The 15,600-nt window shown below is 42.5% G+C and overlaps 1 protein-coding gene across 1 annotated transcript in view; it reads left to right on the forward strand.

Moving 5' to 3' along the window:
• The first annotated feature begins 29 nt into the window (after positions 1 to 29).
• diaph3 (diaphanous-related formin 3) overlaps positions 30 to 15,600 on the forward strand; it is a 251,367-nt gene continuing 235,796 nt past the window's right edge. Inside the window, exon 1 of the mRNA XM_035523093.1 lies at positions 30 to 415. Coding sequence (XP_035378986.1) covers positions 290 to 415 — 126 coding nt within the window. The 5' untranslated portion in view covers positions 30 to 289. The remainder of the gene's footprint in view (positions 416 to 15,600) is intronic.

A 15,600-nucleotide genomic window follows, 5' to 3' on the forward strand; every position in this document is an offset into this window, starting at 1 on the left:
TGGACGTTGGTTTCGAGAGGAGCGTGAGTTTGAAACGCGGCTAAGTCCGAAATTCGGTTATCAATTAGCTCGTTAGCTCTTGCTAACCGGAGGTTCTCACAGACGAGCCTCAGTCGTGATAGAGGGGAATACCGCGCCTGACCAAGCTTCTCTTTTTTGAGGTAAATCGCCTTTTTTTTGTTGCTCACATATTCACCTGAAGAGCTGTCTTAGCTGTCCGTCTAGTTTAGCCGTGAGCTAACTGTACCCAACGCTAGCTAACTAGATTTGAACCAGACAAGGAGCAGTTATGGATAACGGCCACCAACGCCACGACTCTAACGGTCACGGAAGAGGGAACAAAGTGAATAGAAAAAAGGCCTTCGCTGTCGGACCTTCGTGTGGAACCGAGGAAGGGGAGAAGAAGCCCAAATTTGTGAGTAGTTTGTTTATTTTTGCCCTTTTTTTCGACTTTGTACTTCAGCGTGGCTAACGCTAGCTGTTATGTTTCACTAGAGGAATGCCAAGGCACTGACAGCAATATTAAAGCAATGTTTAAGCCTGTCAGTGTTTCTCCAGTTCTGTCTGGCAAAGGAGCACATTTCTTAAACCACACTGGCAAAGGATGCTTGCAAGGTACAACGCGTAATTAAATAAGATGAACTGTTGTCCGTTAAGTATAAGGAACAAGATGATAATTCATTAACCTTTTGCTGGTGACCTGTGAACTGTTGACCACTCATGCCCCCTCACTCACTACCATAGCCAGGTCAGGAACCCTCCTCGCACTCACTACCATAGCCAGATCAGGAACCCTCCTCGCACTCACTACCATAGCCAGGTCAGGAACCCTCCTCGCACTCACTACCATAGCCAGGTCAGGAACCCTCCTCGCACTCACTACCATAGCCAGGTCAGGAACCCTCCCCGCACTCACTACCATAGCCAGGTCAGGAACCCTCCTCGCACTCACTACCATAGCCAGGTCAGGAACCCTTCCCGCACTCACTACCATAGCCAGGTCAGGAACCCTCCCCGCACTCACTACCATAGCCAGGTCAGGAACCCTCCTTGCACTCACTACCATAGCCAGGTCAGGAACCCTCCCCGCACTCACTACCATAGCCAGGTCAGGAACCCTCCTCGCACTCACTACCATAGCCAGGTCAGGAACCCTCCTTGCACTCACTACCATAGCCAGGTCAGGAACCCTCCCCGCACTCACTACCATAGCCAGGTCAGGAACCCTCCTCGCACTCACTACCATAGCCAGGTCAGGAACCCTCCTCGCACTCATTACCTTAGCTATAGTAAAGGCTCCCATAGGCGCTGTGTAGCAGTCTGGGCATTCATTCACTATGTTTTCAATCTTCCCACTAATTTGCTGAGATATTTGGCATGAGTCTCTTTCTACAATGTTAACTCAGTATTTAAATCAAAGCACAGACATAATTCTGGTCTAATGTGTGGTTGTGTCCCTGCTTAATGTGGCAGCAGTGTACAGAAATGCCGGAAACGCACAAGTGGGGGGGGGGGAATACAATGCCAGATTTACTCCATCTGAGTGGAGTGGGGTGGAGTGGGGGCTACGCTCCTTCATTTTGAAAATTCAGTGTTTGTAATATGTTAAGTTGGCAAAGAATCCTGAATTTCATCTGCTGTCTTTCTAATGAAGTTGACGGAACATGATCAATTTGTCTGTCACAGACTGATTCTGTTACAAGTTATTGTTCTTGGTTCTGTTTGTGGCAGTGGTGTGAAACAGCCAGTGTTTGTATCTGTGTTGGTGGCTCTTTCTCTCTCTCTCTCTCGCGCGCTCTCTCTCTCTCTCTCTCTCTCTCTCTCTCTCTCTCTCTCTCTCCCTCTGTTTTCCCCTCCCTCTCAGTGTATTTGTCATGTGAGTTACTGCCCTGGGAGTAGGCTAATTCTCTTTCAGTACTGTAATGGCCAATCTTGCTCAGATGATTAATTTTGCCCATAACCCAGAGTGCCGTGGGGACAGAACAGCTCTGTCATGATGCTGAGTTTTTATAAGGGAGAGAGTGAAGTTGTGTTTTGGGCAGACCGTTTTGAGACCGTTGGTGAGTCACTGGAATCTGTTCTGGTGTTTGAGCTGTTGAAGGTTTTCCCATCGCTAACTGAACACGTGTGTCTGAGCATTCCTGAGGAGTGATGCACACACTTTTTCCTTTACAGGGGTGTGTGCGTGTGTGTGTGTGTGTGGAGTAGCACACATTACAGGGGTAGGTTTAGTGGAACTATTTATTACATTTTTTTTGTGAGAACTAGATGTCTTCTTGGACACCTGTACATGATGCTGAGAGAAACCAGAACTATGGCACAACAGAAAGATAAAGTCATGTCAGCCAAGCTCTGCTCTGTCTTCTCCACACGGTGTGGGAGTATTCTGCTTTCTTCATTTCTGTTTAACAGGGTTGAACCTGCTCTTCTCTTTAGATCAGTCTGATTTGATGAGTTAGCTTAGGAGACAGCAGCTGGAGGAACATTGCAATGTAAGGATTTAAATTACAAAATTCAAATTTAAAATGTCACTATCACACCTTTTGTAAGCTGTCATATCTTCTTGTAAGCTACACCCACAGTTGTTTTAGTGAGTGACAGTGATGTACTTAGCCTTCCTGTTCCTGATATTTTTAATGCAATTAGAATCCTGGATCTTGCATGATTTAAATATAGTGAGATGTGTGCCTGGTTACATTTTGGCATAAAGAGACAATGAGCCAAAATCTGACAGACTTGAATTTAATGATGTAGTAACAATGCCTGACTTCTGAAACTAAACTAAATCACATGCAAGCACATGCTTGTGTAATTTTATTAATACTTTGTGGTTGATTCATATTCAAGTTGGGGTCTATTTTGATTTAGTTGTTCATGATGCTATTGCATGTTTTGTGGAGATAGCTTATAAGAACACGATCTGTGTTTAATTTTGCAGTGATCGTAAGGTCTGGTTGGTTAGCTCAGCATGACATGGCTATCCTGTATTGATCTTTTGGGTTCAGTTAGCCTGCATCTTTCTGAATAACTTTCTATGCATCAGTAACTTTTTAATATGGTTTATTTAATTAAAATTTTTACAGTGTGATACAGGTGCAAGCATAATTTAAAGTAGTAGCATGCACAATGTCACTTGCATGAGTTAAGGCTAAGATGAATCAGAGTGCTACTATAATTATTACATTACATGCATTGTTCTTCATTTTAGGGGTAACCATGCAAATACGAAAACAGTATTTAGTGAAGCCACTTTGAATAAACTTTTCACAAAATTTTGACAACGGTGATGTCAGAAAAGAATCTAAGAGCATTAGTCCTTGATATTAAAGCTGCAGACATTATAAACCTCTTAGCTTGTGTGATAAAATAATTTTAGTGTTATTATTTGTGCTTTCACTTTCCAGGAATAACTGTACCAATACAGGCATAGAGTTAGTTTTTGAAATTTCTGAATAAGCCAAATTGATACATTTTTGTCTCATCCTTCTGGCAAGTGCAAATTCTTATTCTCAGCCTTCTATTGGAGGCCTGGTTGATTAAGGGGTTTAAGGATATTTTGCTGTTCTTGGGAATATAAGATCTTCTAGGAAAGACGTCATTAACCTCAGAATCTGTCGGAGAGACACTTTCACACGTTCAGCTAATGGGTCTCCTCCCTATATACATATATAACACACATGTAAATGTATAAAGCACTTTACTTGTATTGCACGGCTGAGGTTCTGTTTCTCTGGAAGCTGTGTGCACTTCCCTGCAATTTTAACTACACTGCAGTACAGTTCAGTTTCTTATCTGGAATCTATTTAAGTATATAATACCAATCTCGAATATTTATATATGTATAATAATAATATGAAAAGACAAACGATTCATGTTGAAAACAGAGAAGGTTGTCTTATGTTCACTTTGCTTTCATAAATATGAACTATGATGCCACATTTGTAACTGTGATGTCATTTTTAGTTTTTGTTGATTTTTCTGACCTTTTCACACAGCTGGAAATATTGGTACAATTTGGAAGCTAGGCGATGAGGAGTGTGGAGCAGTGAGTACTTTCTGTGCACCTGTGACTTTAATTTAGGGTAATTTTATCATGACTAATTAGTTTCTGAATCTAATACAGGTAATATCATGATTAATGTAAAGCCGTGACATGACATGGGGTGAACCTTTACTGAAACCCATAGTGTTGTGTCCTTTTATTAGCAACACCCATGTAAACATTTGACACTATCAATCGCTTGTCATTTTAGGTTGTTCTGTACTACAGTCGAAGTGTGAACTGTCATTCAGTTTGAATCCTGACTTTGTAGTTCCCTTGATAAACGATGATGTCAGTGGAATTAGGGTGCTGTATCTGGGCATGTCACATCTCACCCACAGAGGTGACTCGGGGTCCCTCTCAGTATTCTTTTAATATGGCTCATAATAGTGTAAATGTGGGTTAAGAAATGTTTACTGGTGATTTAGAAGTAGGCAGTGCTAAAAAAAAAACCCAAAAACAACATTAAAAGTGAGGCGAGCCCAAAAAAAATTAAAGTCCCTAAAATACTGGAAACCCACAACATTTTGCTAAACATCCATTTTACATCTTTGTTTAAAAAAACAAACAAAAAAAAAACAGTTATTTTTTTGACTTCAAAACAAGCGAGAGTGCCGCCATTCTAGTGCACACATTTACTGAACTGTTCTTGGATCAATGTGAGAAGGTAGTTTCTGAGATACAGGGGTACAGTTCCTAATGATGGAGCTTTATCTGTAGACCACTTTGACATTATATTACATAAGGAATTGCAGAGTATTTTTCCTCATTACATTAACATCTGTAATATTTTTAACACTGTGTAATACTGACGTATCTTGTCATTTCTCATGCTTCTGATTTGAAAAGAAGTGCAGACATTGGCCAGTAGGTGGTGCTGTAAACCCACGTAATGGAGGCTGTGAAGGGAAACCTCATTTCCATTAAGAGGAACATTCTGATCCTCACCACAGAGCTTTCATAACCGCATCATGTTAGTGCCAGGTACATCTTACCCTGAGCCATCTAGCTATAATTCTGCTCTCCGTGTGAGGAAAAAGTACCAATTGGAATACGGATGAGAGGGGTAGGGGAGACTGGGTGTTGGTGCTTTAGTATTATTGTTATTTGTGGTGTTTTTTCCAGATGAAAGATCACATCAAACAACACAAGCTTTTCTTCTCTCCTAACTTGAAATAGGCTGTTATATTTTTTTAAGAGTCTTTAGTTTGCATGAGTGTAACACACCCTTAATTAAACTAATGGCTGTTTACTGACTGCGATCCCCCGCCCCCCCCCCCCCCCCCCCCCCCCCACACACAAATAAATTGTGCAGTGGTATCATCGTTATGAGAGGAGAAATGGTGATCTAAATGAAAATGTGGATGTTGTGTGTTTGTGCTACCCCATCAAGCTGCGTTTAGATGGCGGCTAGTGTTTACTGCTTTTTCTAAAAATAACTCAAAAATCACAAATTAGCAGAGCTCACGTTTCCTAATGTTCACTACCCTAAGTTGTGTTGTGTTTAGCCTGTAGATGCATACATGAACACGAGGCGGTTTTTATTCGTGTGCCTTTTAAAAGATGTCTGTAATACCTGGCTGAGGAGTTGTAATGAGACTCGAGTGCGCTGGCTGCCTGATGTGCTTGCGTGTTTTCTCTGAGTTATTTAATCCTCACAAAATATATGATAATCCTTCAAGCCTTCCAGAAACATTGTTAAAACCCGAGTGAGATGATTTCAGATGAGCTTCCCAATGAGGCCGTTCAGTTTAGCCTATTAGGGAAGAGAGTTTGAGCAGGTGTTTGAATTAGCTGGGCGACATTTGTACTCCCCTTCAGAATACATTGTCCTGGGCTAAATATTCACCACCCCCATCTGGCTCGGATAAGGGAGGGAGACGAAGTGAGAGGCAGGGCCGGTCTGGGAGATGGAGGAGTTCATGCTGCCCACAACGCGGGGGCCAACAGGGGAACATAACATGGCGAGGGTCAACCAAACGGGAGGCATTACCGCCAATTACGATGGCAGATTGATTCCTCGGTTACGGACAAGCAAAGAGCTGCTCAGGTGGAAGAGAAATCCAATGAGGACCTCAGAGGCGGGAGAAAACAATTCACACCGTCCTCCTTTTATTGCCAGCCTTGCACATCAGTAGCAGAAACAGCCCGGCAAATCCACTGGGAGCTTTCATTCTCTCATCATTTCGACCCCGCTTCTCTCCTGCCCTCTTCTGCCGTGTGCGGTGGAGTTTATGAATTATCCATCACCGGTTAAGGTGCTTTGAACCGTGTAGTGGGTTGAGATTCCTAATGTTCCCTTCTTTCACTTCAAGTGCATAGCCTGTTCACTTCTGTTTATTTACAGGATGGGAAATGAGCAAGCAAACTGAGGAAAAGAAGGGGGAAAAAAAAGAAAAAAGAAAACAGAAAGAGGGATTCGAAGGAAAATGAGAGGGAAGATGCAGTTTCAGAGCGTGTGTGCTTTTGGCCTCAAAGAGGTGAGAGGTCGCAGTGGTAGCTGCTGTAGTCTTATTGGTAGGCAACGCATCAGCCTGGTGCTTATTGAACAGATCCAATTCGGGAGAAGCAATTACAGGACCTGCCAGCGACGCTCATGGTTTATCACAACATGTCCGACCGCCCTAATGGTGCAGTTAACATTTGAGCACTCAACAAAATGAAAAGATCTGACTTTCCAAACAGCACCGAACAAAACAACAATACCAGAGTAACTGAGTGGAACTAGTAAGGTCCCGGAAATTACGCCAATTTCTCCATCATCTACCCCTTTTGATATGTATTTTTAAACATTTTTTACTTGAAATAAATTGTAATTTCTTATTTGGCTCCTGTCATGCAGGGTTCAAACAGACTGGCTGCGTTTTCTAAGTAAGTTGTGATGGTTTGTTCCTTCTGTCAGCTGCACTTATTTCCTGTTGTGAGGAAAATCATTCTGAAAACTAAGCTGTCGTCGAGACAGCGGGACGTTGTCTCTCCACCTGATGGGTCCGGCCTGCCCTGCCGCACCTCTGGGGGGGGAAGTGTGTCTGCCTCACTAAACCTTTTGAAGAAGAAGGGGAGAGGAAAAAAAAAAAAAAAAGGAATGCGTTGGACGTTTTGTCAGTACATCTCGATGCTAATAAGTGCATTAGACAAACTTGGTTGACTCCAGATGTGACAGTAAAATGTTACTGAGACATATGACTTTCTATAAATATTCTGAAATACTGATGGCTACCTCTGTGTGGCCAATAGCACACCGCTTGTTTTGAAGCAGGCAATGCCAGCATGCTACTTGGAAATCTGTCATTGTCTCAGATGGCTTCCTTTGCTACATGTCCATTATGCTAATTAAGCCTTAAAGATTATTTTAAGGTGCTGAACATGTTTTGTACACCTGTCAAATCAAACATCTGTCCATCGCCAGATGTTTTCCATGACGAAACTGAACATTTGAAGCATTATTTTCAGCAACAATAAAATAACTCAGTTTATGCTGTTCATAAGGCCAAAATTAGCTTATGATTTAATTGTACTGTAGCCTTTTCACATATGTGGCTTAGTAGGGTTGCAGTAAAGAACTGGGGGTCTAATATCTGATTACTTTATTACACAAGCAGCAGTGCGTTGTTTTGAAGTGCTCTTTGGTGGATTATTACAGTGATGGTTTGTAAGTAGGCCAGTGCTGTAATATAATGGGAGCACCTTGAGCTACAGTGGACCTATTTAAGTGACTGAGCTGAACAAATGGGCATGGTCATGACTGGCATGATGACGTTCTCACACACTCTCATGCACGCTTTTGCTCACTTGCTCCCCGGGTTGATCGGTCACTCACTCGCATACGCACGCACGCTCACACACATACACGCATACACACGTGCTCACACACACGCGCACACACAGACATGCATACACACATACACACACTCGCATGCGCACACACATGCTCTCGCACGCACACCCCCCCCACACACAATTTCTCTCTCTCATATGCACGCACGCTATCACTCACTCACATGCGTTCTCTCTCTGTACACATGCACAAGCATACACACTCATTCACTTGGCGTGCACACTCATTCACACTGAGGGGTATTGTTTTTCATAATGAGGTTCTGCAGCATGATGGGGTCTTCCACTTTAGAGATGGTAATAGCAGACATTCACCTTTGGGATGGGCTTTATGGTGGCCATGTTGCTAATCAATCAACCTTAATAGTTAGATGATTTATTATTATTATTATTATTATTATTATTATTGTTATTATTATTATGTGCTAAAAAGTGCTTTAGTGTGGTAAGTGTTGCACTGTTTTTCTTCAGATTTAGCAACCATTTACTGTTCTTACTGCCCTTAAATTATGATCAGCAGGGCTGATTCTGTGGAGAAAACCCATTTACTGACTTCTGCCAATGTGTTATTTAGTATTGGGCAGTGTGTACAAACAAACACAAAAAACCCGAGAACGAAGATGCTTGTTTGTTACTATCCAACTTTGCGGATATGCAGCCTACCAGTGGCTCTGTCTACAGGACAGATGCCACACATCACTCGCATGCCGACAGCAGGCCAGCTGTCCTGTCCTGGGGTCCCTGCTATGGATCTCTGCCACGTTGCTGGGCTCTGAGCTTGGCTTTGGGCAGACGCACGTGCTTCCTAAGAGCCTGCCCTGTGACTCTCGTATGCAGGACGATGAAACTTAGTGGTCATGGATGAACACGGCAGACCTTGAATTATAACCTGCCACTCTACACGTCTCCACTGGCGTAGTAGGTCAGGATGAATCATGCATTCACATGCTGTGAGAGTGATGGAGAAGGACGCCTGCTCCAGCGTCTGTGATGCTGATGACCACCGAACTTTACGAAAGGTGTGATATGGTTTTAGGATGGTGTTTCTTTCCCCTATCCCTAACCTCTGGTCCTGTCTGTCACTCCTTTGATGCACTGATTGCTATGCGGCTCCAGGCCTGCCTTTGGCTCTCTCTCCGACCCCTACCGTATCCGTGGAGAGCAGCTGTCAGCCCAGTCAATTCCCCTCTTCCTTCTGACAGACTGCATCGCCCTCCGGACGCAGACCTGGAGATTGGACCAAGTCCAGTGGTCCACACGCACAGACTGAAAGCAGGATGGATAGACGCAGGCAGGCAGACAGGCAGACGAGCATGCCCTGCTCGTGTGGGATTATTGGCTGCAGAGATAACAGCCAAGAAAACTTTGATTCTGTCATGTTTCTCTCTCTCTCTCCTCTCTCCCTCTCTCTCCATACATACATACATGCATACATGCATCTCACACACCCACCCACACACACACACACACACACACACACAGAGAGATAGGTAGGTAGCTATAAGTATTATACAATTGATGTGTACATGCACAGTATCCTTTGAGAAGACCGTCCAGTGTCCAAATCAAAATGATATTCCACTCCGGTATTTCTGCTCTTGGTGAATGTTGGTGAACTTCTGTGTTACTGAAAACCAAATCCAATTACACTATAGTCTGAATAAATCATTGTCATCTCTCTACACTGGGAATAAAAAGACGTACATCATGTTGGCGCTTGTAGATTTTTCTGCGTGTGCTTATATTTTTTATGTTGGGAGCACCAGTGCTTCTTGGCAAAAGCTTCCATCAGAACTGTGGGATGCCTTCTGTCCTGAGTCTGATTGCTTCCCGTCTACACCAGACTTGACATCCAAGGTTAAGGCGGTCTATGGCAGGTGGCTGTGATTGAGCGTAATAGACTGCAATTGACATGATTAGCACCTCTTTCTTCTGTCAAGGTGCTGGTGGATTGATTTTAATGTCGTCTTCTCACAAAGCTCCGACTGAAGATTGTGTTTGGCATTCACATGTCTGTGGCATGAGATGCCGTTCACGCTGTCTTCCTTCTCCATACTTCACCCCCTGCACCCCTTTTGTTCAAATCTCAACGTCCTTTATGCACCTGGTTAAGACTTCACTTGTGGCTCCTGGCTGACAGCGGTGAAGGAACAGGCTGTAACTGAAAGATGATAGATTATTAGAATTTTAATTAAGGACAAAGTAGGCCTTGCACCTGTCTGAGTGTAACACGTGAGACGTGAATAAGCGCAAACTCATATATGTCACGTGCAAGTTGTGTCTATCTTCCACTGCCTGATTCAGATCACTGCACAGGTTTTGAGATGGACTGGGAGAAAGTATTTCCTAGTAATTCGCAGTAGGACAAACTCAGGATCCTGCTAAATGGATATATCAAACACCATACAAGATGAAACAAGCAAAGTTTTATAAGTTGTTAATTAGCTATTTTAACTATACTGTATATTGTGTAATTTGACTTTATTGTGCATGGATTAGGTTTCATGCCTTAACATATGAAATTTAATTCCCCCAAATGTCACACAAAGCAGTTAGGATAAAAGAACATCTCTGTCATCTTTGACTTTGACAGAGATGACCTTTCATAGAAAGCTGATATGATGGATGACAGATCACAATGACCTAATAAACACACATAATTATTAATAATGCATGTCCATGAAACGGACTAATGTTGCTAATTACAGCGATAAGTCGTGATAATTGGACAGGTGTAATGAGAGAATGGGAAAAGAACGTGGTGAATATGGAGGTTGCGATTTAGCATGCAATATTTATTCATTTATTCATTAAAAATGTTATTTATTTAATTCTGTGTTCAATAAGGACTTTGCTGCAGCCAGCTTGTTTCTGTTCAGAGCCCTTAGCCCTCGACATTTGCCCCCTCTATTTTAAGAGAACAGGGGAGCTGGCTCACTCCCAAGATGAGGTTTGTAGTGACTTGCCTGGAATGATAATGCAGGTTTCTGAAAGTTTGAACTTCTTCTCAAGGTACCTTGCTTGTTGCTGGTTCCTTGGCTTTAAAATGGAAAACATTTACAAAACAATCCATTCAGACTAGTAGGAAAGATGGTGAAGGCTATTATAAAATATCTTCCGTGTGTGTGTGTGTGTGTGTGTGTGTGTGTGTGTGTGTGTGTAAATGAGCTTCCAGAGAAACAGAATGTTTCAGACTGGGGTCCTTCATCAGCTGTGCAAGCAGAGTGCTTCTGAAACAAAATACTTCTCTTTCTCTGGAAACTCTGTGTGCTTTAATACAGTGTTGAATATCTCTACATCTCTGACTACAGTAGACTGCAGTTACTTACCTGGAATCTTCTTTGGAGATGTATAAAATTATAATATCCCTTATAGAGTGGTTAAGAATTAATCTTTCATTATGGGTACTTTTGCACCACTGACTAACACACACTACCATGAACTACCCTTGGGTGAAAAAATATTACCTAATATTGCAATAATTTGCTTAATATCATAAATGGATAAAATTCATTGTTACTTTCTGTCCCTATCATTTACTTCGTATTATTTTTTTTAATGGCGTTCACCATTTGCCTTTGCACAAGCAGTCTAATCTGTGGTTAGTTAGAAATGTATGCAATTGAAAAGATGGCATTTAATTTTTGTTCCCATAAACATGACACAACAAACTAATTAACTGTAAGTAGCCTATACATTTTTCAGAAGTCTGGCAATCAATATTTGGGTGCATTCAAATTAAACAAAGACACTCCAGTACACATGAACTCTTCCCCAGTTCCCAAGTGGAGAGTGGAAAATACTTGGCCAGAAGAAGGGTTTCAACATGTCAGTTTTGCAATATTTTGGTTTCAGTTCAAACAAGCACTGAGAACTGGTTTAGATGTTAATAGTGTTACACGAAATAAAAATACAATCTCAATACCAACTCTACCTGATGCCCACTGAATTTAAGTTGCTGTTGAGAATACACAGAAATTGTGAGTTTAGTTGTTGGCCTTTTCCCCTAGAATTAAGGTTTTGTTGTCTAATTGTCCGCCACTCTCCCTCTGAGATGAAGCATCAAGAAAAGGGTCACGTGACTGAAACGATGAAAGGCTCTGTAACGCTCACGTAGGGTGCCACTCGACTCAATTAACAATGCCTAATATCGTTAACTCAATTAGCAATGCGTCAGTGTCGTTAACTCAATTAGCAATGTGTTAATATTGTTTATTGCTATAATTCTGGAGATGATCACTTCTTCTCTAAATTTACATCAACATCCAAGTTTAACTTGAACTCTGAGTTGTCCTTAAATTATATGAGAGTTTAACATTTACAGAATTTGGCAGACACTCATCCAGAGAGATTTAAATATTTATCAGGGTTATGGGGCATGTACTCCCAGGGTATTGAACCCATGACCTTGATAACGCCTTCGCCTCGCTCTGCTCTATCAGGCTGGTTACAGGAGCACTTGGCTGTCTGTTCTTCACTTCTTCTAATTTGGCATCTTTCGTCCTGTTTCGCCACTAAATTCTCAGAAGTAGAGAGTTTCTTATCAATGCTGTTACCTGCACACACCCACACAGGCACTCCGAGCCTCAATCCATCTCACACAGACAGACCTGTCAGCTGCCAGAAACGATCCATCAGGGCAGCAGAGTGTAGTGAGGGCGCGTGCGCACACTGGGGAGCGCACATACGTGTCTCCCATACTGTTTCAGAAGTGTCCAGCAGCCACAGCCAAGATGCACCCAGTAGAAATGAGTATAGATATTAGAGATTTCTTCACTAGGGATTGCTATTTAGGCCGGGTGTTTCTTGGCTTTTAAAAAATTGTACGTGCGAACAGCACTGCAGACTCATTTATGTGGATGGTTGGAATTGTATGCCCAAACACTGAGTGATTTGTAGCCCTTGTTGTTCCCCAGTTAAGGGAATTTTCTGCATTTCCCTCCTCCTTTCCGTCACTTATCCTGGTCCTATAGAGTGCGTGCAGTGCTGTTGCTAGTTGTGTTTTACCCTAATGAAGTTCAGTATGAATTACTTGCTGTCGTTTTGAGCAGAGTAGATCCTGCCTGTGTTTTCTAATGAGCTGTCAGCCACTAAAGTGAAGGTTCTTTTAATAGGTCTTAATGCTGTCAGGGGCCATTGCAATGAAAGACATACTGCATCAGACACTGTTACAGAGGGTGTTTAATGATCCAAACCCTTTGTTTGTGTGTGTGTGTGTGTGTGTGTGTGTGTGTGTGTGTGTGTGTGTGTGTGTGTGTGTGTGTGTGTGTGTGTGTGTGTGTGTGTGTGTGTGTGTGTGTGAGAGACCTGAATGCTCGTTATGGCTTGCCCTGAATCCTTGTACCCCTGTGTGTGTTACTCAGCAAGGCTACCACACCATGGCGTGGGGGTCACCCCCAGCAAACATGCTCTATCTTAAAGATGAAAACACATGAATATGCTTATTTCTTCACACAGGCCATCAAATCTTCTCCCTCTCTCTCTCTCTCTCATGTGCATGATCACTCACCCACCCACCTCACAGTATATCTTCCATTTCCCTTTTTCTGGGTCTGTGGCTATACTGCAGCTTGCCTTTTCTTGCCCTGTGGGCAGAGGTGGAAACTGACCAAGGTTGTCCAGGTCTGGGTTTGTTGATCCCATTAGCAAACTGAACTTGCCATCCCTCATTCCACACACTTTTAATGAGAACCACCTACTGTCTGACTCCAACACTCGCTGACTGATTTTGTTTTGCTCCTTCGGTTTTCCTTTAAGTAGAGACCGCCTTGTCTCTGAATGCTGCCTGCAATTCCATATTGATGAACGTCTCGTTTGATGTCTGATTCCAACTTACCTCCCATCAAGGGGGTTTTGTGTGTCCAGCTATGTCAGATGTCAGAATAATCAGGCACAACGTCAAGCTGGTAGAACAGCAGCTAACGGATGTTGTGGATGCGGCGAGCGCATAAACAGCTTCCTGTTGTCTCGGCTGTGTGTGTGTGTGTTCGTAGCTCCGTGCGTCTGTGTGCGTGCGTTTATGTAAAGATATCTTAATGATTTAACTTGCTTACTCTCTCGTCAGAATGATTCAGCAGTGGGGAGGCGTACAGGTTTGTTTTGCTGGTGATGAGTTGAATTGTGCAGATGGTGCGGTGGTGGGAGGTTGTGGAAACGGCAGAGGGAAGTCTGTAAAGGAATACCAGTGGGCGAGGTTCGCCACCGCCAGCCGTCTGCGCCAATGAGAGTCTTCCTTGTAGTGGGAAGTTAATTAATTTCTGAAATATGACTCCTCAGCCCTGGATTCCTCACAGCGGGGTCCTTGAACCCTGAGCTTTTGAGTTGTAGCGCCTACTAGATTCTTGGCTTGTTTTTGCCCAGAGAGCAAAAGCACAGCACTTCCTCACTACTTGGAGTGGACTGTTGCTTTGGGACAGTTGGCTCAGTGCTTTCTACCATTCTCCATGCCTGTTTTAATGCTACTTTAAAACTAAGTCTGCATACTGTGGATAAATTGGAGTTGGACTGTGGTTTATAAACCACTCACCCTGGGCCATATTGAGTTAAATGCATATACTGAGGTGATAATACTGAAATTGCACACATTGGTATTCAGACCTCAGAATTATCTCCAGACCAGCTCAGGGAGGAGTTGGCCCAAAGCAAAGGTGTTTCTTTTATCCAGTTTTCAGACTGAGCACAAGTTTCTCTCATACAATATCTGCTCCAGCGAGTAGCTGTATTAAGACCACAGACTGTCGGTTTGTTTTAATGACAATGACAATTTTTCGCTCTGAAATTCATTTTTGGCAATGTAAAATACTCAAAATTCTGGAATACCTTTCTAAAATATATAAACATGACATTATAATGTAAAGGCTACATTATAGCCTTTAGTCAGGGTTAAGGCTACTGTAATGGATAGGTTTTCTGGCACACATAGTACCAAACAATACTACATATTTCTAGCTCATTCTGGGAATGTTTTGAAGTGGGTTGCTTCTGTTTTATTAGTTTGTACTGTGTACTGCTGTTGATTCAAGTGCTGTTCTCTAGGATGGGCACCAGTTACTGTGGGTGGATCTGAAATGGTTAAATTTGCAAAGATGGCAAATTAGCCATCATGTTGGCTAAAAAGGTGCACGTAGGATTGGCCTAATATCACTACTTGAATCTTGTCATATCATTTGTATATCTCTTGCTTTTAGGCTACATAATTTTGCAATTATCAACGCATTTCATCCACAAAATGCCATCTCCCTTATCAGTTTGCATTTTCTGACACCTGTTTTTTTTTCTTTTCTTTTCTTCTTATAAAAGAGATGCTGTTTTAAAGGATGAGATCTTAGAAGAGCAAGTTTTAAAGGTGTGGCCTAGAGGCACTGAGGAAAAACCCAGACTCTGAAGGCTGTATAAAGGAAAACCCTCTGGCAGCCTCAGAGGTGAGAACCGCATGGAGCTAATTTCAATAGTCTAAATGGGATACAAAAACAAGTCAGATTAAATACCCTCTTAACACACAACCTTCCCGCATCTCTCTCGATGCATCTTTTGAACCAAAAGGAGATGAACTTGGTCTCCAGCTCAGACCCACATTATATACTTATTTACTCGATATTGCGCATTATTGGGTAATTCAGACTTGTATAGCTCCACATTATGCTGCAGTTCAGTGAACTGGAACCACGTAATTTGTTGGTCTTGTGGTGAGCTGCAAGATTATTTTCAGCAGTCTTAATCCT

The sequence above is a fragment of the Electrophorus electricus genome, chromosome 26, assembly GCF_013358815.1.
Source record: "Electrophorus electricus isolate fEleEle1 chromosome 26, fEleEle1.pri, whole genome shotgun sequence".
Lineage (NCBI taxonomy): Eukaryota > Metazoa > Chordata > Actinopteri > Gymnotiformes > Gymnotidae > Electrophorus > Electrophorus electricus.